Raw genomic sequence first — 27779 nt, forward strand, 5'->3', positions numbered from 1 at the left:
ATAAGAACATTATTTGGTGTATCTGGAAATATTCTACAAACGAGTCGTGTTGGGCTTTCTTCTCCACATTTTAAATCCAGTTAAGTAAATTGCAGTTTCTTGCAGTATTATGAGTCATATAAGAAACTTATTTAGTTTTTGAGATCAATCAAGAACACAGGCAGCCTAGCGTAGTGGTTGAGGAGTGGGGCTTGTAACCAAAAGGTTCGATTCCCCGCTGGTGCACTGCAGCTGTACCCTTGGTACTTAACCCACAATTGTTTCAGTAAATATTCACTTGTATAAATGGACAGCACTGTGGAAAAAAACTGTATCTAAACTGGATAAGAACGTCTGCTAAATGCCAACAATGTAATGTAATATAGGCTACAGCGATATGGCGAACGGAAGCTTCTTCTGGCGCGAATAACTAATATCCAACTCCTTGACAAGATTTAGGGCAAACTGACCTGTACAATGTTTTGTAGTAGACTGTACCCAAGTAAAAGGCGAAATCATGCAAAGAGCTTTTTCCAAGCATCATATTCCGAGACCTTCCCGCGCTTCCTATGTGTTATATTGTATCCATTGCGCAAGAAGAAGCGCAAAAGGAATTCGTTGGATAGACACAGCAGTGCGCAGCGAAGCTTCAGACTCCCCCTTCCCAATCAATCTGGCTAACAGACATGTAGGTGACCCAAACTACTTCACCCGTCAGACACATTTCTGGTTCGACGACTTAGTTCAGTGAAGCAAAGACGAATCTCTCATAGGCGAATTCGCTCAAGGCTGAAGAGCTACAACTACAGGACAAGAGTACAGTACCAATAAAAACGTTGCAGGATAGAGAAATCTAGTTCACACCCGTCTTTTGGATTTCTAATACCGGCTATTGTTTGTGCTATTGTTACCACTGCTATAAGAACTCTAACTAATACCGAGCTCTTGGTGGACAGTTGACGTTGTGGCCATCCATCCCATGTTCTCAAGAGGGGCGAAACAAAAAAAAAGTCAAGGCGCGTCTCAGAGTGTTACCCTAAGTGTAAATTTTTACAAATAAAAAAGCTCCCGCTCTCTCATCTCATCATTTACACTCTCCCTTTCGCCGCGCGTCCCTCACTCCTCCACGTCTTGCGTTGTCAGCTGCGGCAATGATGAGAAACAAAAGCAACGCTCTGGTTAAAGGGAGTATGATCGGATGACGTCAGACAGACGCAGCTGACACTGTTCGCCCAACCTCCGCTGGCCAGTGCTTCTCTCCCGCAAATCCACTCGCCTTAATACTAATTCTCATCAGAAGAGGAAAGGCAGCAACCGCTGCTTACAAATCTACAGAGAAGGAACCATGCGGAGCAAGGAAGGTATCCCTTGCTCCATGGTTACCGTGGGATAATACCTGGTTTTGTTTGTTTTTTAATCAGATTTTTTTTGGATTACTCTTCAAATGGACGAATGTTGATTCATCTCAGAGGGACAAACGTGCGCTGCCGCTTTTCGCTGTCCTGAGCAGACGAGTCTCGTCCGCATGCCCAGCCAGCGGACATTACACCAAGTGTGACATTCAACCGTCAAGCCAAAATGAGGTGGGGGCGCGTTAAGAGAAGCGTGGTGGATGCGCGAGATTGACGGGCGTTGCAGAGTCGCTTTCTTTCTTTTTTGTAATGCCAAGAAGCATCAGAGCCAGCCGCCCACTTGTCAACTTGAAGATTCCTATCCGGGAGTCCGAAGACCTGCCACATCTTATGGGAGTCAATATCTTTGTCCGTTTTTCTGTAAAGTGGGGACAAGCGCACTGATTATCCGAAGGATGCTGCTACAGTGGTAAAAAAAAAAAAAGATACGCGCGCTGGTTGGATTTATTTCATGTTTAATCGCATGTTGCAAAAATACATGACAATGACAAACCTGCTGCTTTTACGACGCATGAAATATCGAGCACAATGAAATAATGTCCAAATAACGTAGCTGTTTATATCTACTTTGTTCTTGATATGCAAACATGTTTGCACTTTCGCCTCTTTCTTTTAAAAGCGTTTTGTACTGAAAGTAAATCCTGAATGTGTTTATATATTATACGCGCAAACCTTGGATCAAAGTTGCTTTTAAATCTGTGGAGGAAAATATTGTCTATTATAACAGAGTACACAATCAGCACATGGGCTTCGTAACATTAATATCTGACAACTCCGCATTGTAATTGACAGTGAAGAAATATCTCTGTCTTTATCATGGAGGCTAAACGGTTTTTTGACGTTATTTGTGTCGTTTGCCAGTTAATTTCACGCAATCGGTTTTTGAGAATCCGTGCAAGTTTATGACCCGCTATTGCACTTTTGCTCAATTCAGCTTGACACACCCCAAGGATACAAGGCGTCGTTGGTACGGCATGGCAAGACGAAACCTCTCCGCAAACTCCTAACACATTTTGTGCACGTATAAAACGGACAGCGTCAAGGACCATTGATAAACGATGGAATTGTCCGAAGTTCGATGCTCGAGTGCAAGCGAGGAGCTCTACACCATCAACAAGACCCCAACCAGCAACAGCAGCACGAGACCCAAAAGGCTGCTCTGGCAAAACGCCGTAAGACACATAACCGAGCAGCGTTTCATCCACGAGCAAAGCAGCGCGAAAACCATCACTCCGGAGGAGTCCTATGGCCAAAGCTTACGGAAACATTCGGCTGGCAGGACTTCAGTGAGCGACAGGCACAACAACGGGGGGACCAAAGTTTTCCCCGAAAGGGCCAGTAGCGATTTGGGATTCCTCCAAATCGACTGCGCCCCGAGCAATTCCGACTTTTTCCTGAACTGGGGCTACACATACAGGGGCGTCATTTTTCCCACTTTAAGAAATTCTTTTAAATCGAGGGACCTCGAGCGTCTGTACCAGCGCTATTTCTTGGGACAGAGGCGCAAATCGGTGGTTGTAATGAATATTTTGGACGTGGTGACGAAGCTCACCCTCTTGGTTCTCCACCTGACCTTAGCTTCAGCGCCGATGGACCCTATCAAAGGCATGCTGTTGGGCTTCTTCACCGGCATCGAGGTGGTGATCTGTGCCTTAGTGGTAGTTAGGAAAGACACAACCTCTCACAGCTATTTGCAATACAGTGGCGTGGTGACCTGGGTGGCCATGGCTACGCAGATTTTGGCAGCTGGTCTGGGCTATGGGCTTCTCGGAGATGGGATCGGATACGTACTTTTCACCCTCTTTGCAACTTACAGTATGCTTCCTTTGCCGCTTACGTGGGCTATTCTGGCTGGATTGGTCACGTCGGCTCTTCACATTGTTGTTCAACTGGTGATCCCCCAAAACGCACAAATATCTACGAACCAGGTAGGTGCAACAACATTTCCTCTTTCAAAGTCAACCGCCACACAACGCTTTGAGTGAAGAATCGGGTGTGAGGGCTCGGTCTGTAGTGTCTACTGAAGGGAATAATGTTTTTATCACTTAACAAGACCTTGGAGGATTACATGACGCAATGTGCGTGCGTTATTGCAGCTGGACGCGTAACTGGTTATGACCACGGATGACATAGATTATGTAAATATAATCATGTAATAAACTAAACGAAACAAAACACACCATACTACTAATATTTTTCGTATGAAAATATTTTCCCCATGACTATCAGCAGTATTAGTCGAATTATGATAAAGTAGACACTGAAAAACAAGAAAATGAACAAATAAAAATACAATTCAATGAATTTAAACTTTACTCAGCGTATCTGTTGTATGCCTGCATATAAATCTAATAAGGAGAGCCAATTCGTTTAACTCGCTCAGTTCGCGATCATGTTGATGTCAATTGAAGGAGATGGAATTTCAATATAGCAAACAATAAGGCATTTCCTATTCATGCAACTGGTGCTGAATTCTTCTTCAAATCTATTAACTAAGAAATTGACTAGCTTTCACCTTCATGTCGTGATAAATCCTTGTAATGGAAATACTAGTATCCACGTTGTGTTTCAGCCAGCGTGTCAGACCGCTGTCCACGAAAAAGGTGCTGAAATGCGATTCTAGGCAAGGACGTCTTCTAAAGGTGCAGCTCCCCCTACCGGCGGATTTTCAAAAAACGGGCGTTGCTGCTTTGTCCACGAACGACACGCAAGCGCTAGTTCATGCACTACCTGTACAGTTGCTGTATTCAAGGCACGTGAGATGTGAAAATAAAATCTAAATCGCCCGTATCGTGTGATTGATGTCCCAACTGAGCCATTTAACTATTTTTTCTCATGACTGGAATTTTCTAATCGCGCTCAGAGGTGGACGCAGTTTTAGGTGAGTCATGGCGAATGGCAGGGATATTTAAAGCAAGGCACGTGCAAACATTAACGCTGATGCAGCAGTGTCTGCATTTCAGTTATACTCAGAGTGGGCCGTGCTCAATGTTTTTAACAGATAATTCAAGTGTAGGTACTGCAGATTAATATAAATACAAAAAGATTGGAGTATGCGAACAAGCTAATAAGGCAGTATGGGAGTATCAACTACAGACCTAATCAGTGCAAATTCCTGTGCGTGGAAGGATTAATCTAATAAAGGCTTCTAGCAGAAGCACATCGGTATTAACAACAAATGTTTTCTACTTCTACGCTGCCATTGTAGTCCAAATGTTGCTTAATTTTCTTATGCTTATCCTCTTTTCATGCACATCGGGGGAATTGCTAGGTAGCGTCAGTACCAGGCTACTTTATGACACTATTATTAAATTTACAGAATATTTTAGTCATAAAGAAACTGAGTTAAGACCATATGACCATTAATATATTGTGTCGAAACCCTCACTTCAACAGGAGCCAATCCCATTTCTAAGGTGAACTCTATAGGCGCCTTGAGAGTAATAATGTAATGAATGTGTTACAGAAAACAGCATTTGGAATCACACAGCCTTTGAAATAAATCACCTTTTCTCCCCGTGTGGGAAAAAGTAGAGTCGCCTGGTTAAAGATAAGAGGTTACAGAGCTGTCTGATCCTGGCATTAGGCAGCGGATGTGCAGGAGAGAGATGCCAGGCTGCACAAATCTCCTGTGTTTGACGTGATGAACCTGAGAGAGAGAGGGGGGCCGCACCACTTCCATCCAATCAATCAAGACCAGAAGGGCTCAGATTTTTTTTTTTTTCATTATTAGAGTGGATAATCCGAGAGAGAAACCCCACTAAAGGCCACACCGGGCACACGCTGGCCTAGGAAGAAGCTGACGCAGTGAGAGTGCAACATTCCCGTTCACAGTGCCTTGGAGTTACGGCGACAAAGTGGATGCTTAGATGGCTTTGAGATGCATTCGACAGCAGAGTGGCTGAATGGGTTGACCAGGCTGGGCCTGTGGACATATGGGTTCATAGGCACAGTACTTCTGTTTCATTGTGTGCTGGAGTTGAAGAAAGGGCACAACATATCACATTACATTACATTATTGGCATTTAACATATGCTCTAATCCAGAGTGTCTTGCATTAATTACAGGTGTTTACAATGCTATCCATTTACACAGCTGGATATTTACTGAGGCAATGGTGGGTACCTTGCCCAAGGGTACAGCAGCAGTGCCCCTGTGGGAACCGGCAACCTTTTGGTTACGAGTCCTGTTCCTTAACCACTATGCTACACTGCTGCAACTAATATTAGCTTCTTAACTCTTAACTGTCACTGTGTGAAAGCATGGATTTGAATGATTGCGAGGACCTCTCCATGATTATGGTTAATACACTACAGCTGTCAGTCGATTAATTCATTTTGATGATTTTTTTTTTACATAAATTGAATAATGCTCAGATTCGTCACTGTACTTTCAATAATAAAACAACAGTTTCATATCTGCTGGTTCTGTTCATTATAGGTGTGTAATAACCCAAGTGGTCACAGTTTCATTATTGTAATGCTAGATCATATGTAAGTGTAGCTTTACAATCAACACAAGTATAATTAGGAATGAGATATGTGAAAATGTAATTCATAAAAGAACATAAATGAAATTAATATGAAAATTATTCAGCTCAACCCCGAGAAAGACAGACAGAAAGAAACAGTATACAGACAAACAGGGATAGTATATCATAGGAAAAGTACATGCACAATTTGATGTCCATGCGGGGGTCAATGCTGCCTAGACATCAAATTGCACATTGGAACAAAATGTAGAACGTTTAAAAAAAAAGGATTTTAAAATTAACCCTGAGCTAAGTATTCAGTCTGAGTTAGCAGGTGCAAACGTAATTCCCCCTGACAAGGTTTGTCTATTCACTCAGTACGTCCAACCAAGCACTCTCCCTGGGTTTTATCTTCTGGTTCGGCACCCACATGGCTACATTGCTCACCAGAAGGGCCCTGCAATTTAAACACTGTCTCTCTAAGTGGGATTCTACAGCCCATTTGTGTAAAATACCTCTCTGTTCAGGAGTTTATTTACAGACCATGCCCTATTTGTTTACTCTATTGAGCCCAGTCAACTGCTGTTAAATTAATCCCGCCACCCGTATAATTACTGGTATTCAGGGTTATATACAATCTGTCCAAATGGCGAAAACATGACACCGGTTCAATAAAGCGTTCACTCCCTCCTGCTTTTCCTATTGGGACACACATCAATACAGCGAGCTGTTTGCAATTTATTGCTCAGTGGGGTTCATTTTGGATTCCGCCTGGGCTTAAGCCTATGATTAACCATTGTGTTCCATTTGTCCTTTCACAAAGAAGAACACTTCTCCTGATTGATGGAGATGTGTGTATGTGTGTGTGTGTGTGTGTGGGGGGGGGGGGGGGGGGGGAGGGCACTTATTCTCCCGCCCCCCCCAGTAGGTCTTTCAAAAGGGCACTGGGCTGTGAGGTAGTATGTTGTATTGCCTTTTAAAAATATTTTTTGCCAAGAGGCATTAAAAATGCAACAAAAATTGGGCTCTAACATTTCCCCAAAAAGGTTTATTCACAAATTATAGGTAAATGTCCTTTAATTTGTTTAATTTCCAAACAGTCAATTAACCGAACTAGAAAATCTCATCTCAGGCATTTGCCAATTTGTGACACACCAGAAGCTTGAAAACGTCACGTCTGCAGTCACAGTGCATTCAGGATTCAGCTCACGACCATCAGCCTCCAGGCAAACTACGTGTCACTACTCCTGTTCAATATCAGTATTCCAGAATGTGGCGTCTCCGCATTGTGGAGAATCCACATAATTCTGCAACCTGAAATGCTTCCTAGACATCTGGGCTCCACCATGGTTAGACTAGGTCAAGTATAGTAAGATAGCAGCTTCACCAAGAAGGCACCAGAGCCTCCGTGCAGGCATCTTACTGAATATCCAGGATATGGAAACACACCTTATCTGGCCACAAAGACATGCCAATAGACACTAGTCAGTTGTGATCTGGTCTACACTGGTAACAGACTGTTGATTGATCCACCCTGGATATAATATCAATTGTATAAAAAGTATAGCCTCTACATCACTGCCAGTAGTCAGGGTGGGTGTTGACTTAGGCGGGGCATTAACAGAGCATTGCTGAGTGAGGCTGTGTTGAAAAAAAATGTAAAAGATGATACAAAGACAACAGAACTCTTCAAATGTTGATTATGGATCACTTGAGTAAAATATTTGAATACCTTTTCTTTCTTCCTCAAGGCAATACAGCAAAAAGTTACAGACATTAACGGTAACCATGGTCGAAGATTGACAATATATGCTGGATAAATAGTCAAAGTAAATTAAATCAGGTCAAGTCATCATGCATGTCACGAGTCGTCATGTAAGCTGTTAAACTTTACAACCAGGGCATTAAGCCCCACAGCCAAACGCTGATGCTGTCCAAGTTTGACAATATGGTTTGACTCACATGACCATGTCTCAAGCCTGAAATAGCCCAGTAAAAGTCCACCCTTTTCAGAGCGGTGAGTGTGCTGGGGATTTATGAGTACTGGTTGAACAATGCAAACCTATTTTGAGTCACTCTTTATGAGGCGCTGTGCAGGAGTCATTCTTCAAAGCTGTAATGACTCATTGTTTGGGAACAATGGTAAACAATGCATTTTTCACTGGAACAATATGTGTCCCTAGATCTGACAAAACAGGGGAAAATCATTTTTCAAAATAATAATAACCATTATATAAAAATATTCCACCTGTTTTTTTTTTCCCCCAGATCAAGGGCCGTAAATATATAGTTGCTATATCCTACCACATTTACGCAAATTCAGTTCAAATTGTTTAATGTCAATGCACTGACTGAATTATGTGCATGTTGCTGCATTCGCTCCCCTATTCAGAGGCCTTTATGTGGGGGTGGGGCTTGTTTGTATGGAGCATACCAAGCACGGATCTTCCAGAGTCTCTACATCCGATACCTGCAGACATCCTCTTCCCGCTTTTGTGGTTCCCCAGGAGCGGCGAGGTGATGACACTCTCTCATCCTTGCGCGTCCCTTTCATCTCTCTCTTTTGTGCACCCCCCCCCCCCCCCCCCCCCCCCACACACACACACACACACACACCCCACCCCCCCAGCGACCCTATAATTACCATTTGTACATCTTTTCTTCTGTGATGTGCTGAATCACAACTGATTTCCTATCGGCCTTTTGTAGCCTCCCGCTTTCTCCCGGACGCTGCTGCTCCTTCGTCTCGCCGCCTCTTGTCTTCCGTCGGATGCTGGCAGGATACAGACAGCTTGATTGACTGCGCTCAATAATCGTGGCGCGGTTAATTGTTTGGAGCTTTTGTTTGCCCGTGATGAATAAACCCCGGGAGTCAATTTTCTTTGCTGTCGCGGAGAGGGAGAGCGGCGCGAGTGCATTGATCACGGTGACTTATTGGGCTTCGCTCCCATCGCTGGCCGAGCTGGACAGACACCTCCGAGCAAAGCATGCTGTTGTCTTCTCAAGGACCCAGCTTGACGCAAGTCTAGTACTGCTGAAGCTAAAGTGAAAGTTTAAGTTTATGAAGTGAAAGGACTTCTTTGTCCTTGTGCAACAGTTATCTAAGTGCCCCTTTGCCAGTGGTTTGATGGCTGTGCGGATGGATTGCTAACTTCATGGTAGCTGAATGGAACTATTGGGACACCATTGCTTTGGCCATATACATTGGACAGCTCCAGGACAGCCCTGCTACATAACTCATCTGCAAGAACTAGGGAAACATAGTAGGGTCGTCGTGTGGTTAAATGCAGCAGAAGTAGCTCCTTTTCTCATGTTTGCCGTCCTTATTCAAATAGTCTCGCATTCAACAGCAGGCAGCCCTTTCTACAAATGAAGAGAAAACAGAATCCTTTATTTTCAGGCTTAATTTTAAATGGTTCAGAAGATTCAGTGATAAGTATGCAAGCATATTTTGTATTTGTGTGCTGGGTTCCTTCAGGAAGTTAATTGAATGGACTAAAATTAGTTAACCAATGTACCGTTTCTTTTCAAATACCCTTCAATTCATGGTACCCATTCATACAGAAAAGGCTACTGCTACTGAAAGGCTCTAATATTTTGCTGTATTATAATATTTTCAATGTTAGGGTACATGAATTTCAAAACTCATTATGTTGAATTGTATATTGCTGCCATATTAAAATATGATGAGGCAGGAAAAATAAATCACCACAGAGCGTACGTGGTTCAGCCAGAAGCTGAGTGTTGTAAGCACTGGCTTCTTAGATTTCCAGTCTCCGGGCAGTCTGCAGTGCCCTCGACAGAGTGAATAGGGTCAGACTCTCTATGACCGCCAGGGGAGGGAGAGGTCCACTCAGTCCGCACGAGAGGACACCCACTGCTCGCTGCTAACCAAGTCTGACCCCTGGGCTTAAGATATCGCGCTTTCAGCTTGGATTACTCTGAGGGGCTGGTTTGCAGCTGCCGCACATGGCACACCCCTCTCCTAAAGGGCCGGCTTCTAACAGGATTGCAGATTTGTTTGCTGTGCACTCTCCTCTCCGCAGATTCTCAGCGGGCGGCTGCAAGTTCTATGCGCACATGATGCTCACAGCATTGGTGATGTCCATGACAGATTCTGCTTCATTCATAGACTTGATTCAGAAGATGCTTATGCGTGGTTTCTGTGCATTTGCCACCAGGATGCCACCATCTGCAAATCCATGGTGGAGTTTCCATTAGCTCAGTTAAACACTACACATGATCATGGGTCCAGAGCTACTTAAAACCCGTGAAATGCCTTTGGGAGGAAAGCAGAAAAACCTGAGAAATCCTGCGCAAACCTATGAACTCAAGTCAATACCTTGGACCAACTCCGCTGTGAGACAGGGGCACTACATTCTACCATCACTTAGCAACTGTACAATCCTAGAGTCCTACAACTATTAATAATCATCTTTGTCCGTCATCAGCGTAGGTTTGTATTGTCATTGTCTAATTTGAATGATCCTTTCCCAGCGTAATGAACAGACGGCCTAAAACGGACCACTTGAGATGGCCTTGTACAAAGCACTGAGAGAATGTGACCCAACTTGACAAGTGCTGTTGTTTCTTGTCACTCACGGTTTGCCTTTTACAGCCATTTGCTCTTCCGCTGACCCATCACTCCCCCCCCCCCCCCCCCCGGAATTCACATAGTTATGGGCTGGGTGAATTTCTCTGGGCTTTTGCTAAGTGCACTCAGACCTCCCAGTGGAAGAGCACATTGAGAATAAGCACTCTATCCCCATTAGAACAGGTGGCGCACAGTGGCTGCTCTCCCACACCTGAGGCTGAGAGTCAAAGCTATCCTCAAGGTCCTGATCCTGAAGCCCAAGGGCCAGATCACAGGTTGACCAGACAGAGGGAGCCAGGCCTCTCAGCTGGATCAAGAGCACAGGTTTACCGCCTCATGAGGGTTACATAAGAGCATAAGGTGATTATGCTCAGGGAGAGGTAGTGGGCGTTTAATTGCTTCCAAAAGGTACACTTAGTTAATCATCCAAACCAGCCAGCATAGCTAATGTTTCTTAGAATTCTATGCCAGCAGCCATTTAGACTGGGCGAGGTGTTTTGCAGAAAATGTGTTGCCCGGAATTTCAAGCAAAAACACTCAGGTCATGATCCCAGAAGCTCGACTGTACCAACATACAGCTCCAGCCTTGGCTAACTTGTGTATTTGTCTGATGTTTTCCCAGGCACAATTTAATTTCTCAGAAAACTGCTGACTGTCCCTTGCGGTCAATGGTATGTTATCCATTACAAAACATTACAATTGCATGCCTGGATATAGCCAAACAAAATGTCAATGGATATTTATTCAGTGGATATTTAATTAGGCAGCAACTGGAGCTCATGCAAGTGAAATCTGATGTTTTTGTCTGTTTGAGGTAGGGGCAAGGGCATGGCAAAATATAATGCCTTTAATAGTTTTCTCTGAGCACCCACATACCCTACAAGATGTTTACCTTACAGTTATATCTTTACAACATCAAAAGATAGGGTATTCAAGCATTTTCCAGGGGTGATTTCTGGTTGCTCTGTAGAACATGTTACAGAGTGTATTTATGTGCTTATATATTTCCATCATTTACATACTTGGTATCATTGGATGAAATGCAGAGATCTCTTTTGTTTATGGGATGCTGTCTACCATTTGTTGGTAAAACCAAGGAATTGCCTACATGCAATTCAAACATTTGCAGGCTTGGTGACACCTTTGGTGTCTTGATGCCGTAGAGTTTTATGCATGCCTCCCTGCACGTCTGATATTTCAGGATGAGATTCTTTTTTTTGTAATGGGCCTGCCGGAGAGAGTGTGTTGTGCTGGGCTGAAAGAAGCTGGTTAGTGTTTCAGTCTGAGTGGAGGCTTATTGTAGCCTAGAGCTGTAATAAGCAGTAGGTTGCAAACTGCGTCCAGACCTCAGCCGTGACATTAATGGAACCAACTCCCCCACTCCGTTCCTCTGGCCTTCGTCTCTTCAAGGTTAAGGTCTTACACGACTTGACTGTAATCAGTGGCTCTCGCTGGACATGCCCCGAGGTGACAGACCTAAGTAATAATGGATTTCGCTCCCAGACATCTTTGAATGTCAGCGTCACCATGTCAGATGGACAGGTTTGCAGTCAGAACCTGAATTGACCGTTAGTATTATTATTTTATGGTGGGTGTGGGTGTGTGTGTGCATGGACGAGCGACAGAGAGTTACAACCTGATTGTGAGAGAATTTGAGAGAGAGAGCGAGAGAGAGAATGTAAAACTAAACTGCCAGTGTGACCAACGTTGATCAATATGATTGGAGATCATAAAGGAAGAAAATGTACAGAACTGAGAAAGGAGGGCACAGAGGGGGTATATTATTTTATCAGGGTGATCTTTTCTCAGTGGAATCCTTGTTAAGTTTTTTTTTTTTTTTTCCCTTTTCCGCCAGGGAGATTACACACTCTCTAACCCAATGCTTTTCTACGATGCAAATACTTTTCTGCCTCTTCCAATCTGATATTTCTTTGTATTGCTTTGGTCATCATTACTTAATATATCGTTAGACTGGAACTCGTTAAGTCTCCAGTGTGTCTGATGCAAAAGCAAAATGTGATCCTGCTTCCAAACACTGTCATGTGCCAACATAGAATCCTATGCAAGTGTGTTTTTAATTCCTAACGTCATTACCACTAGTCATAACATACATAAGATACAATGTGGTTTTACCTTCAGATGAACAAAAGTTTATGGATTTCCACGCTAATGGTTCCCCATACTTTACAGTCCACCTGTAGGGCAGGAAACAGGAGTTCAGAGAGGGATTTATCATTTCTGTTGCTGTTTTTGTCTTTGAAAAAGGGGAACAAATGTTCATAGATCCTACGCTGGAATTATTTTGGATTAAGTGGCTGTGTGGGGTTGTGGTTTGGGATCAGACAGCTGCAGCCTGAAAGCCCAGGTAGGGTACGGGGTCATTGTATGCTCGAACAAGGTAGTAACCCTGCCCTGCTTCGGTAAGACATCTGGTTGTAAAAACAGATGATGAACACATAATACTCACAACGCAGGCTGTTAAGGCAATCCTGGATAAGTAAATAATGTAGTGTAGCCCAGTCATCGAAGATCTGTGGTTGTGCTGAAGTCCGGGCATCACCACAATGTATCTCATGTCATTTCAAAGTCACCAAGAAAATAACAAACATTATTTCACATTTTATCAAAATAAATTCCTAAGAATTTTGATGTCTGTGAGGGAACAGAGTGATTCCACAGCTTTAATTGGAAAACAAATGGCAATATTCATTGAAACTTGCAATGGCGCCTTTTTAAGGGTGTTTATTTTTCCTATTTTTTCCAGCTCTGTGTGCTTTATAGCAAAACATTTTCCATCCATGTATTCATTCATTAATTTAATGTAATTAATGTCATCAGTTAATGTAAATGGTATCAGTGGGAGTCAGCTTGGCCACCAGCACCTACAAAGCCAATGTCATTATTAAAAATATGTTTCCCAAATGTGTGTCCCACCATTCAGTCATGTTTGTCTTGGTTATAAACTACACTATATGGACAAAAGTATTTGGCCACACCTGTTTTTCAGGGTTTGGGGTAGGCCCCTTATCTCCAGTGAAGGACAATCTTAATGCTTCAGCATACCAAGACATTTTGGACAATGCTATGCTTCCAACTTTGTGGCAACAGTTTGGGGAAGGCCCTTTTCTATTCCAACATGACTGTACCCCAGTGCACAAAGCAAAGACTATAAAGACATGGTTTGATGAGTTCGGTGTGGAAGTTGGAACTTGACTGGCCCGCACAGAGCCCTGACCTCAACCCCATCCAGCACCTTTGGGATGAACTGGAACGGAGATTGCGAGCCAGGCCTTCTCGTCCAACATCAGTGCCTGACCTCATAAATGCTCTACAGAATGAATGGGCACAAAAACACAGAAACACTCCAAAATCTTGTGGAAAGCCTTTCAAGAAGAGTGGAAGCTGTTATAGCTGCAAAAGGGGGACCAACTCCATATTAAAGTAAATGTATTTGATTACAATGTCATTACAATGTAATAGTCAGGCGTCCGAATACTTTTGTCCATACAGTGTATATGTAAAACATATTTACAAATTTAATCTTCAACAAATTCACAGAAACCCTAGAAAAATATGGTGGCATCATTACTGTTGTGGTGAGCTATAAATAGGCTTTAATAGGCTATAAACAGTCATTATGGCAGAGTGAAAATCACTAGCAGAGAAAATATTTCATACTGCTGAAATACTGATGCCCTGAGAATGAACTGATTCCTTATTAGAAGCCGTGATATGCCTAAGCAGGACATCATTCTAAAACTGCAAAGCGAATGATTAATAATTACCATGCAAACCCATTTGGCATCGAGCAGACACCTTACAGATGAAGACAGCATTAAACACAAATCGGGCGTTACTTTGGCATTGCAGAGGCGAAGAAGGAAGGACAATCATCCATGGGAAGTTTCTTTCCCATGCTACCCTTGCAGTGGGTGGAGCAGTCAGGGGTCGTAGTGTTTCCTAATGGATCATGGCCATCATAATTCTAGCCAAACCACATTTTCAGCGACCACACCCAGTTGGGCACAGTAGCAGTGTCGTTGCTGAGGAGCAAGGCCTTCGCCTCACTCTACTTCCAAAACAACGTGACCGGCGTAATTACTGCCATGTTTATGTTTTAATTTCGCACACTCTGGGTCCAATTCACATGAGGGATCAGTGACAAATTAAATATCTGATGGCGTTCCCAGACAGAGGCGGCGCACGACTACATGTCGACGGGCTGCATCTATTTCTGCCTTGTTTATCGAATCGTGGCCCGACCGCCCCCGCCTTAGGTTCGTTTTGTTCCTCCGCCGACTAACGTCGCGCGAGCGAGAAAAGCCCTCATGTGTGAAGACGGTCCACAAGTGGCAGCGCTAATCTCTCACGAAAAGCCAAGACCTCTTATGAATGTATTACTTTGTAAAAAGTGGCCCTCTCGGGCCTCTTCAGGTCAATCCCACCGTGACGCAAGTGGCTGCCGTGCGAACACATTTGTAAACACTCGTTTTTCCTGTGCGCCGTGAATGTTGGTCATGACCGAGAGAAGGACTCTCGTCACTCGATGTATGCTGCGTCACACCCACTTCTCAGTGCTTCTGTTGTCGAGCTGGCCTCGGGCAATCGCTACATTTGAAATCCCTGGAATGGCCTTTTTGGTCTCTATGCAATCTAACTGCAATGTGCATAATGCCTCGGTCTCTTACCTCAGATAAGAAATATTAGTTACTTTGTCATTTGTTAGAAGTATCTTATTTAGCAGTAATTGGAATTAATGAAAAAAAGTTTTGGGTGAGAAGTACATAAACTCACTATGTCAAATCATAGGATCTCTGTTGTGTTGAGTGAAGGTCTGTATTTAAAACCATTTGCAGTGTTGATCTGTTTCTGGGTGGAATAATACATTGTTGGAAAGAAAATATAAAAAGAACATGCATGTGCTAAAAGGTGTGATTATTACATTCAATTACATTATATTCATTCATAATGTAGTGTAATTATGTATGCAGTTTTAGGTGTGATTGTGAATGGTGTTCTATGCTGATCAGACTTGGATTCAATCCAATCGAACTGCAATTTCCCATCCACCATAGGTAACAAAACAAGACTTTCTTTTCACAATCCAGGACAAAGCAAGAGCATAAATTTTGGCAACCACCAAAGTCACAGTGGAAGCCACGGAAATCATTAAATGTGTAATGCTTGTTAAAGGACAAACCGCCAGGCGTTTAGATTAAATTCCATCTGAAATCCCGCAAGCACAAGGGCGGCAGTATTCTTTTAATAGCTGTAAGACGCTTCTCTTGGGATTTGAGATGGTTTCTGTGTTGCTGCAAAATAAAGATAAAAGGGGAACATAACCTCATCGCTGGTGCTGTCTCGCCCATTCCAGATGCGCTCATAAAATGCCCAATGTATACTGTTGCTTGACGCGCTTTGCAAGTTGCTAATTGCTGGTGTGTGTTCCATCTGAAGCGTTGCCAGGGCTTCGCACAGACGCACTTTTGGGGCATGAAGTGGCAGGTGTTGAGACATGTCTGGGCTTGCCTGCTTCATCCTGAGAACTGCCAGGGGAGGGAATTCACCCTTTGTAGCCATTTCAGGTCCCACGATGTAGAGAGGGAGGTGGTAATTGTACAGAATTAATAATGATTGCATGTAATTTCATCAGCGAACCCCCCCCCCCTGCCCTTTTTGTCCTTTGTTATATTAACTGTAGTCATGGGACACATACCAAATAGAATCTATGTCAATAACATATTGTTACATAGGCAGGAGAGCTGGCAGTGTATGCAATAACAGACAGTATTAAGGAAATGTCATTTTCAACCCATCCCTATACTTTACCTTAACTTCAAGTGTAAAAATGAACCTCAATCTAAATAAAAATGTTATGTCACAGGGTGCAGCTACCTTGTGATCTTTAATTATTACCATAATTGTGTAATTATTATGTAAACAGTAGATTAGAATAGGCCATTTTCTACACACTGAACCTGAACCTGAATTGTGTAATTATTATGTAAACAGTAGATTAGAATAGGCCATTTTCTACACACTGAACCTGAACACACATTGAACTGCATAAATGCAGAGGCTGCATGATACTGTATGGTTTATAGGGGCTTTTACAACACATTCCTGTAAGCTATTCTCGTGGTGGTTTTATCAGGGGGATAAACAGATAGATTTGTGAAAACAGCTGTCAGATTTGTATTGTGTTATTTGCTGTTCAATTATTATTATTTTTATTATTATTATTACTATACATTTCATTTAAGCTAGAACTAACTTGCTTTCATGGATTGAATAGCTGTCTCTGTTACACTCAACTCGGATGTTCTGAACTTGTAAAGAGGTCTACACAACTGGCACAGTTACATCATACATATTTGCAAAGTTCACAGTCTGAAAAAATGAATGGCTGTTTTTTTTCTCTTGAAGGGATGCACTCTATATACTCAGCTAGGTCACCACACAGTGTATCCTCTGGAATACGATGCACGGCAAATGTAGGCTAAGAGCTTCCTCCAAGCAAAACCGCTTTCCCTCATTCGAAGAATGCCATTCAAAAGGGCACTTTCATCGAGCATTCTCATATGTGGCATCCAATTCACCGCTCCATAAACCCCATTTGAGGACAGAGAGGCACCATGTCTGACTGTGGGAGGTGCAGCTATGCTGTATATATGATTATCTGTATCCCAGATTGCACCTCTCCCCTTTCTGTAAGATACGGGTGGCTTTCAATTGTTTTGATTTCAGTTATTTTGGGTTCTGGGGCTGTGGTTCTTAAAACATGCCCAATAGTTAGCCAAATAACAGCTGTATAGACAATGTACTAATAATGACTACCTAATATCACCGCATTGAACAATATTTAATATTTGATATATGAGACAAGGCCAGTGTTTTCTCACTGATAAAGATCATTCACTTTCCATCCTCACCAATAAGAGATGCCACTAACAAAGTCTGATGGTAGTTATAGCCAAACACATACCTCTGCATTAAAATCATACTTAATTTGTCTCCTTTCGTATTTGCGTCCACATTACCAGGCTGTGTTTTGTAAAGCACAGTAAAGCAGGGAATGTTGGTGGGCAAAAAACTTCCATTGATGCAGCTAACAAAAATATGCAAAATTAATATTTTTTAAAGAGCTAATCATCACTAGTTAGCACTGTACTCCAACAATCCCTTGCGCAATCATGTCAAAATGCATACAGTCATAACAATTATGGATAGTGGATATGCATAATGGGTTGCATTTGCTCATAAAGGCTTTTTGCCCTTGCTTATGACTAACGTATTCAGTTTTATGACAATCACCATGATGAAGCTGGTTTTATGGAAACAGACCACACCAGTCCCGGGAGTGTTAGTTTTTCCTGAGGTTGTATTATAACTAATCAACTCATGGCACAAATATGTGTATTGAACCAATGAGCTTGCTATAGACTATAACCTTTTCAAACAGCTACATAAAATATTACTACCGTTCTACCATTATTTGTTTTCTACTGTATTTACTAACCAAACAAAATTTGTCATAAAAAGAGATACACTAATATTATGCTCAATATTGCTTACAAATATTGAGACAGCTTTAAAATCTTGGATCAGTAATACTTTTGTGGGAGCTGTCTCACCAGGAATTGTGTGTTGCCTTGCCGAAAACAAATACCCCCAAATCACTGAGTAGTCCTACACTGCTATAGAGGTATCAATTGGTTGCCACAGAGTTTCACCCCAGTGACATCATGTTTTGTCCGTTCTGGTCAAATATGTGATAATGACCCTGGGAGAATGTGTAGTCCTGTGTCAACAGACACTGAGCATTAGTCTTGAAGCCATTGCTGAGGTGAGAAGGCAGTGTAGCACAGTGGTAAGGAGCAGGGCTCATAACCAAAAGGTTCTCCATTGAGGGCACTGTTGCTGTACTCTTGGGCAACGTACTTAACCCACACTGGCCTCAGTAGTTATCTACCTGTATAAACAGATAACGTGCAAAAAGTGTAAACTGTACGTTTCTCTGGATAAGAGCATCTGCTATATGACTGCAATTTAATGTTTTTCTCCTCTCACTCTCTCCTGCTAGCTGGTGGCCCAGGCCGTCCTCTTCATGTGCATGAACACGGCGGGCATATTCATCAGCTACCTGTCGGACAGGGCTCAGCGCCAGGCCTTCCTGGAGACCAGGAGGTGCATCGAAGCCAGGCTCCGGCTGGAGACGGAGAACCAGAGACAGGTGAGGGGAGCCTTGGGAATGGGCTGTCACCAGCGGGAGGGGACAGAGCCACCCCTCACTCCTCACCAAAAGCACTACATCAGTAGTAACTGGATGTCAGATTGTGCGTATTTCACAAGGGAGTTTCTGTCCCTGCCTTGTGAATCTGTACAGTTTCAGTTAAGACTGTTTCAGTTAAGAGTGTTTTCTAGCAGTGGATGAATATGTTCTAGCAGTATGCTACTTGTCATGTGCGGCTCTGATTAACCTGGACGCGTGGTGAATAGGTGTGACAGCCAATCTTTAAGATCCAAAATATGTTCCAGGTCTCCCTGCTCATGAATATTGATAGAGAGTAGCTGTCACTGGGATTCTTTGAATTGAGGCAGAAAAGGAGAGGAAAGAAATGCAGAGCTGAGAGTCTCACGGGTGATTACCCATCCCTTCCTGAGCTGACTCACTGGGATCCTACACCCTCAAATATTCATAATCTTAAAGAGCGAGGCGATTCCTATGGATTTGTCTGTATCATTGATAGCTAATTAGGACGGGTGTAATTCAAAGCCCCTTGCGTGATTAGTCTTTCCTTGTCTTCATGGAATGTTGTTCTTGTCAGTGCCTGTCACTTATCCATAGCATTGAAAGGGCAAGGCTTTTGATTAGTTCTGGTGACAGGGGTGGCAGTGTAGCACAGTGGTAAAGAGTGGGGCTCATAACTCAATGGTTGCTTGTTAGATTCCCCCCTGGGGCATTGCTGCGGTACCCTTGGGCAAAGTACTTAACTCCCAATTGCCTCAGTATACGTCCAGTTGTATAAAAGCATAAAATTGTAACCTGTGTAAGTCACTCTGGATAAGAGTGTCTGCTAAAGGACAATGTAATGTTTCTCACATTTGCAAGATGAAGCAGCACACTGTGATCAACGCTCCATTTGAAGCTCGCTGTTGATCATCTGTATCAGTGATGCCTGTGTTTCTTTTCTGCTCTTCTTCGTGGGGCTGAAAGACAATCCCGTTGCTGGAGAGGCAGAGATGCGTATCTCTGTTTGCTCGGGAGAGTGTGTCCGCCGTGCGTCAGTGAGCGATATCGCCGGAAAGCTTTTAAGGCCAGAGTATTTCCTGAACGCGGCTGCGCTTGATCAAACGCAAGGGGTGTATCCTTTAATGGAGCGGTGCATGCTCACCAACACTGCCCCCCCCCCCCCAAACCTCCACCCACCACCCAAACGGAAGGTGGTAAAGATAACGCCAGTGAACAATCTCCCTTCTTTATCGGACCGCGAGGCCGAGGAGAGTAAACGGCGTCACACCCCCTCAGCCTAAGCCCTCTGCCCTTTCACGCCATTGGTCCAGCCACCCCCTCCACCATCCAACTGTGACCCGCAAGACCAGAGCAAACACCACGTTCCATTTCACACCCACATAGGCCACATAAGCACTCAGCCTCATGCTGAAAAATCTGTAAGCCTATAGAGACTGTTTAAAAACTGATGGCCCAACGCTGCCCCATACCTGATGATCAGGGCAAGGCTGCGGCGCTGAAAGGTGGGGAGATCAGATGTCTCACGGCGGGAGGCGGAAACAAGGGCGCAGGTGCTGCCTGAGCTTGTTTGCGCGGTTGCGTTAGTTCAGGTTGCGGTAGTGCCATTAGTAGCCCCTGAGTGCCGATTATGTAATGGATACTTCCCACTTAGCGACACTGTTTATTTCATGTCAGGCGTCGAGGGTGCATACAGCAACACGGAAAGCAGAGACGCATGGGAAACAGATTTGTGCTGAAGCTGCTGCATGCTGAAGCTGTCACGGAGGCTCAACAGCCATGGCTGTGCAGCAGGGCTCAGGATCCACGCAAGATTTAGTTATAGATAGTTACATCACTCCCATAATCCCCCCCTTCATGGGACTCGTGTCTTTTGCACAGTGGAAAAAATCGCATGCCTCATCAGTGAACTGTGATCCTGCTCAGACAGCATCAGCTGTGCATTGGTGGTGCATGGATCAATAGTGCTGATAATAATACCATCCTAAAGCCAATGACTCTGCATTTGCCAGTGATGCAGTACAATGAGTGCAGTTCTGAGTGTGGAGATTTGGTATATTCTGCACACAGGGACCTTACCCCGACTCCCAGAGTATTATTTGCAAGGGTATGGCAGCTCCCAGTACATCTTCCCATTGGTATTGTGAGAAATTCACTCCTAAAAGCTGTGCTACATCGACGCCCTGCAGTAAATTGAGAAGCTCTGTACAGAGGCATTGAAGAGCCAAAAGTTGCCTCAGGTCAGAAAACACAAATCATAAGGTTTCATCATATGTTCAGTGATTGCCTGACAGGACAACCAGAATTGTAGAGATCTCAGAATAGGGTACAGCTTGTGTATGCCATTACCCCAGCTCTATTCTCATATAGGCTATTCTTTGTTTAAGTCACTGTGATGGCTAGTGTACATGGTGCGCTTTGATATATGGTATTATATACTAAAAAGGAATAAAGAAAAAATATTCATTCATTAGGTGAGTTTTGAGCCTGGGAAGCTTGGACCCCTTGCTGTAAGCAATGTTGTAAAGGGAAAATGGCAATTTTTCTGAACTGGTTTTAAGGAGGGACAGAGTGAGTTAATTAGCTGGTGCTAAGGTCCTCAGTTGGTTTGAAGCCTAATGCCAGCATTTTCCTCTTTCACAAGAGTGAGGCCCATGAATTTCAAAGTTGCTTGGGAATTCCCAGGTTTACAGGTACAAACCTGTAAAGGCTTTCGTGTGCATGTTCTCTCTCTCTGTTTCTCTCTCTCACTCTCATTCCCTCGCTCTCTCAGTCTCTCACCGTTTCTCTCAGCCTTACGGTGTTCTCCATGGAATAGGGCTCTCAGAGAACACTTGAAAACTATTCTGCGTGGAGAGGGATTATTGCGACTCGAGTGGAGACGACGTTGCGATGCCATTACTGGGACCGTCTGCGCAAATATCAGACATTTCAAGGGCTTCACTTGAACTGCCTCACTCAGCAGAGGGCATACCTTCACCTCCACAAACAGTTGTATCAGCCCTAAAATATACGCATTTTTCTCCCATGTGTGATAAGTGATCATTTCACCATGTTTCATCCTGATTGGTCTAGAGATTTGCTCATGTTCACAGACTGGCTACAACAGTGTTTAGAGGGGCTATTTCAGTGGCATCTTCAAGTTTGATGTTGCTTTCCTTCATGTGCTGCACATGCCTAAAATGCAAAATGATTAAAAAAAAAATTCTTTCTTGGAACTGCATGCAGAAATAATCTACATATCACATCACTTCTGTACAAGTTATAGTGACCCATGGGTCTGGATTGTCAGGACACCAGAGTCAAAGGACTAGTCTTGATCCAGAGGCCCCTTTTACACAAAATTCAGATAGGACTCAATTTTTTTTTTTATCTTCAGTTCAGCAAGCACCAGAATTAAGTTTTAAGGCATTCTGCTTTGGGGTTTAGCTGGAAGGACTTCAGACTTTTTTCTCCTGAAGTCAAAGTCTCAAGTTTGAGTAAGGATATTTGATTGAGTCCAATGGGAATCTCTCCCCCTCCTTTTCTCACCCCCTGCCCTCTCCCAGGAAAGGCTGGTGCTGTCCGTTTTACCTCGGTTTGTGGTGCTGGAGATGATCAACGACATGACAAATGTGGAGGATGAGCACCTTCAGCACCAGTTCCACAAGATCTATATCCACCGCTACGAGAACGTCAGGTGAGGCCGGTCACCCGCCAAGCTAATCTTAAAGCAGTGGTTCTCAACTCTGGTCCTGAGGACCCACTGCCCAGCATGTTATAGATGTGACCTGATTCAAATGATCAACTGGGTATTAACAGCTGCTTGATAACAAGGTGTGTTGGAGCAGGGAGGCATCTAAAACATGCTGGGCAGTGGGTCCCCAGGACCGGAGTTGAGAACCACTGGCTTAAAGGATGCCACGAGGGACACTGACAGAACATTTGGAAGGGTATCAGCTCACCTCCAAACCCATGCAATTAGGAGTCATACATATAGGAATGCCTATATATCAGAATGTTATGGTGCTCTCTGATTCACCACACATAAGAAAGAGAGAAATTGGCAAAAACATAGATTTTATGAATAAATAAAATAAAGACTCAGTCTTGCAAGGGTTACAAACTGCCCACATCAAAACCCTGACTGCTCAGGAGCAGCCACACACGTTTTTAAGGCTGCTGATTAAGGCAAGTGTGGCTCATTAACCAGTTACTGGCCTCACCCACGTTCAAAAGTCAATGAAAACGAGTTTGAAGGTGAAGTTCACATAATGAACTTCATTATTGATAAAGCTGATGAATGACAGGGATCCTCAACACAATTCAAAGTATAATTATTACTGACACTTCTTAATGCTAGCAGTTAAAGCAGCCATTGGTGTGTCCAGATTATTTTTTTTTCCCGTACAACATGGAATAAGTACTCTTTTTACCATTATGCTAATAACACTTTTGTTGATTAAGCAATCAAATCAACCACCAAATCCCTCTTGCCCACACCTTATTGCAATAAGGACAAGGTTTCGGGTATTTCAAAAGGGAAAAAGGGGAGGGGGGGGGGGGGGTGTTTCCTGATTATGTGGATTATGTGCTGTGTAAAATGTGACTGTGGTCACAAATTAGGCTATTAAACATTTGGTGATGGCAAAATGGGATAAAAACATAAATATTTACTCCTTATGATAAATATTGCTAATATGTTGTTGAATCACAACACTACTTACTTATGGAAACATGGAATAATTTTGTCAAATATGCCTCCAGAACACTGTCAACTTTAATAATGCAAATGAGCAATGTGTCCGGTGCTTCCATTTTTTTTTTTGTGTGTCTTTATCATAAACGTCTGTACTGTAGCGGGGATTAGCAGAATAAAATATTAATGTTAAATTTCCATATTTTATTCAGCATTCTTTTTGCAGACGTGAAAGGTTTCACCAACCTCTCCACAACGTTGTCGGCCCAAGAACTTGTCAGAATGTTGAATGAGCTGTTTGCCCGGTTCGATCGCCTTGCGCATGTGAGTGACGTGGAATCATCTCTTCTCAACGCAATTTTAAAATTGAATGACGCCTTATTTTTTGGGGGTTTGGATGGGGTGGATGAGTTGCACAGTGAAAACATTGTACAGGTAAAAGAACTAAACATTTAACCGACACTTTGCAGGTTTGGTTCCCAGACTTTCTGCCAAGCCTACACAAAATTCATGTGATGTAATTGGCACTCTTTTACTATTGGGAAAGCACTCATGGGTAAGCATGTTCCAGAACTTAATCTAGGACACCATAAAAACATGTAACATTAATACATTGATTAATATAAATACGAGCAAATAAACACCAATATCAGTACCAATAATACTTTGTCACCAATTTATCACCAATGAACAGAGGCTTTTTGTGACTGAGACCATGGGAACATACACCATAAAACACTAAAGGATGTACACAGGTACACAGACTGTTATTGTTCCAGCCGATTCACTACACTTTAAAAAGACAGAAGGAGAGAATTTTACAAAAATGTATAGATTTTATACATCCACTAACTAGCAGGTATTCTAACGATGAGACTAAAAGAAAATGGTAAATGAATAAAGCAATCCCATCTATTGAAGGTGTTGGTATGTACAATGAATGTTTGTAGTGCTTTACAATAGACCCTATGTTCCACTTTAGCAGGTGGATACAACAGATGTCAAAGTGTACCTAGACAGAAAACACATTGTGCTTGGTGCAGTGTGTGTGTATGATTGCGCAACTATAACACAAATTGCATCTGCAGTTGGCCCACACATTATGGCCTGAAATGAGGTGGCAATAAAGTAGGAGCTGGATGCATAATAGTCAGATATCATACAGGGATAAGAGATTTTGCATTAATGTGAAAACATTTTAAATGGGTTTCACTCAATCATTTTTATTTTGTAGTCAAGGATAATATTTGTGTTCATAGTTATTTGCCTGGAAAGTTTTTGAACAAGTATTTATTGGTTTTCTTTATTGTTGGCAAAGTCAAATAGTTGAACATAAATCAGTGACAAAATAATTTTTCTTATGCGTTTTAAAGGCGGAATATTCTGAAATGATAAAGGAGATTTCAAAGTGGTGATGGAAACTGATATGAAATGCTGCATTGTTTATTGTAATTCATTCCAAGAATTATGTATGACCAAATGCCTTAAGCCAGAAACTACAGATTTAAAAAGCCATTTGTTAGAGCAAATAATTGATAGCTCTGATGTTGTTGTGGGGTTTCAAATATCTACTGAACCATAGCATATTATAAATGCAGAATTAGTGAAGTGTAATCCAAAATCATGGAGCAATACCCTTCAGGTATTTCTTAATATCTTCCATATTTCTGTTCTCATGAATGTTTAATTGTCCAGTTTAAAAGCTTCCAAGCCTTGTTTTTACTAACAAGGCAATGGAGTGTGCATAGTTAATCATAAAACCACAATGTACTAACTAAGAGCTGTGAATTTTTAACAAGCGTTTTCAAAAGTAGTGTATAAGTGTCTGCTAAAGCATTTCTGATTATGATGGCTTCTTTTAACTTTTTTAAGGAAAACTATTTGCATATTTTCTTTGTGGGAAATACTTTTGTATATGACAAAGTTACAAACAACTAATAGTTCCCTAACTGACTCACTCATTTGCTGACTCACTCACCCACTTACATCAAGCTTTTGCAACATGAATGAAATCTTTTTTTTTACTAATCCATATTTAGTTGAAAACACACATGCCTAAAAATGTCATCAGATTCACCAGGGAAATTTTAAAAAGCCTTGTATTTACTTTAAAATGGCTTTTAATTCAAGGATGTGAGCATTTAGACCCACTCCACTAATGCTGTTGCATTATGCTGTGCCTCAGACTTTAAAATGCTTACAATAATCATTTCCGTAATAGCATTATGAAGATATCTTCATTGCGTCCCTGTGTGTAATCTCCCCGTGTTCACATTCTAAATGTTCGCAAATTGTTACGGACAATGTGCTATGGCGGGATTCATTGGAGGGTTGAAGAGGGTTGGGGGGCGGACTTAAATTAATGCGCTGTTAATGAGACACCACTGTAAAAAAAACAGCTTGGGCGTCTGTCATATTAATCTTTACGGCTGACAGTCCCCGGGATGGGGGGACTATTTGAAAGGCGCACCTGTTTTTGTTGTTACATCAAAGCTGATTTTGTCTTTAATCTTCCTTGAGCAAAAAAGCAGAACTGATGAGAAGCCGTGGGTTGTGAGCAGAATGGTAGTAGCTCATAGCAAGCGCGAGGGAGAGATTGGTAATATTAGCATCACTTGTACATTGTGTTTATTTGTAGTCTCCCTTTCGTGGGTGACTTACATAGCATGGATTTTATGTCTAAAACATTCACCATGGTACATTACTTCAGGCCAAATACTGAACCTGCTACCATCTTATAAGTGGAGCTCCCAAACCACTGTAACACACTGTAGTTCCAGTGTCATATTCTGTCTCACATACAGTACCTGAATAATCTAAAGGTGTGAGGGACTGTACTCTTTGAATATCTTTTAAGGCCTTTGACTGCTGTTTCTGCGGGGATCATGAAAACCCAAACTTATTCCAAACAGCTAGAGACAGATTAAGGCAGGAATTTTGTTCAGGGAAAGCAGTTTGGAAGCATGCCTTCAAAAAGGGGGCAGGATTTTCCAGCTCCTGCCTGGGTCTCGTCTGCACAGTCCTCTTACAAAGACTTCAATGGTTTGTCCCTGAATATTAAAAAAAGGGGTAAACAGTAAACAGAGTTGACGCAACCATGCTGGCCCCTTGGGGCCATTTGGGGCCTCTGAAGCTCTATGCGCGCCGCTCTCAGACTTATGCCGGTATCCCTTCCCATCAGGAGCACCACTGTTTGAGGATTAAGATCCTGGGGGACTGCTACTACTGCGTGTCCGGGCTGCCCGAGCCCCGACAGGACCACGCCCACTGCTGTGTGGAGATGGGTCTGAGCATGATCAAAACCATCAGGTACGTGGGTAAGGGCTGATGTGCGTCAGTGGAACGAGTCACCCTGGGTTTCAGCTAAAGAGCTCCCTCGGACTTTGCCAGGAGAGAGCCTGTACACCAGCAGCAATAAAAAGTATGAAACACAAGCAGGACCACTGCAATGCCCAGCTCAGATTGAGCAATCGTTAATGAGGCAGTTGGCTCAAATTCTCAGACCTTAGACCTTCTTCTTAGACCATGTTTGGTCCGTGTTTTTAGGCATATTCTGTAGAATAGGTGTCTACATTTCAAAGGAGCTAGCATTTCCATTTGAAAAAAATTCTCGTTGGTTTATCATATGCCATGTGCACTTTGTAACAGCACAGACATGAGTTTAATCTGACACTTATACAACCCACAGAGAACCTTATTCCATAGACTGTGCCATTCCTAATCATGAAATGAATAGCATATTCAGTGAAGGTAAATTGACCAAATGTCTGATTTATTCATTGCTGGCTTATCCACTGATCAATCTGCGCAGTGCCCCATGGAACGCCTGTGTCAAGATGTGTGAAACCCGGAGCTATTATCGAAGCGCTGGTACTACTATGTGATTGAAGACGTGCCTAATAATTAATGAGCTCCATAATTGAAACTGATGCTCCAGCTGCTTTCCCAGCAGGTTGTTGCCAGGGCAGGATCCTGCCACAGCGGATAGAAGAGTAATACAAAACAGTGATTAAAAAAAAGGGTGGCACAAAAAAAACAGATCCACTCGGTCAGCCGGCGCATCACTGCCATATCGTAAGAGACAGTTTAGTGTGCCTGATATATCCCAATCAGTGGTTATGCAACAGAATATACAGGGTTTGCATCATATTCTTGACGTCTCCTCCCTAATTAGCTAACATTTTCATCTGACAGACTTGCTCCCCACCCCCTCAAGAGAGCCACTTTATGCATCTAAATGTATCCTACCTGTGGACCTCCTGAACACACACGATCAGCTGGCCTCTCCTAGAGTGATGCACAAATAGCCCATTAAAGGCAAAAAAAGGCCAATAGCGGCAGACAGAGTGATAAGAGCCTTTTTCTGGCTGCCCGCTTAGTGGCCATTTCCCTTT

General features: G+C 42.8%; 1 protein-coding gene across 2 annotated transcripts in view; it reads left to right on the plus strand.

Annotated features, from left to right (window-relative positions):
• The first annotated feature begins 986 nt into the window (after window positions 1-986).
• Window positions 987-27779, plus strand: part of adcy8 (adenylate cyclase 8 (brain)) — a 65593-nt gene continuing 38800 nt past the window's right edge. For both annotated transcript variants that reach the window (XM_036518674.1, XM_036518676.1), the window contains exons 1-5: window positions 987-3319; window positions 18540-18689; window positions 22256-22386; window positions 23598-23709; window positions 26567-26694. In XM_036518674.1, coding sequence (XP_036374567.1) covers window positions 2450-3319; window positions 18540-18689; window positions 22256-22386; window positions 23598-23709; window positions 26567-26694 — 1391 coding nt within the window. In that variant the 5' untranslated portion in view covers window positions 987-2449. The remainder of the gene's footprint in view (window positions 3320-18539; window positions 18690-22255; window positions 22387-23597; window positions 23710-26566; window positions 26695-27779) is intronic.

Source organism: Megalops cyprinoides, chromosome 24 (genome assembly GCF_013368585.1).
Source record: "Megalops cyprinoides isolate fMegCyp1 chromosome 24, fMegCyp1.pri, whole genome shotgun sequence".
Taxonomy (NCBI): Eukaryota; Metazoa; Chordata; class Actinopteri; order Elopiformes; family Megalopidae; genus Megalops; species Megalops cyprinoides.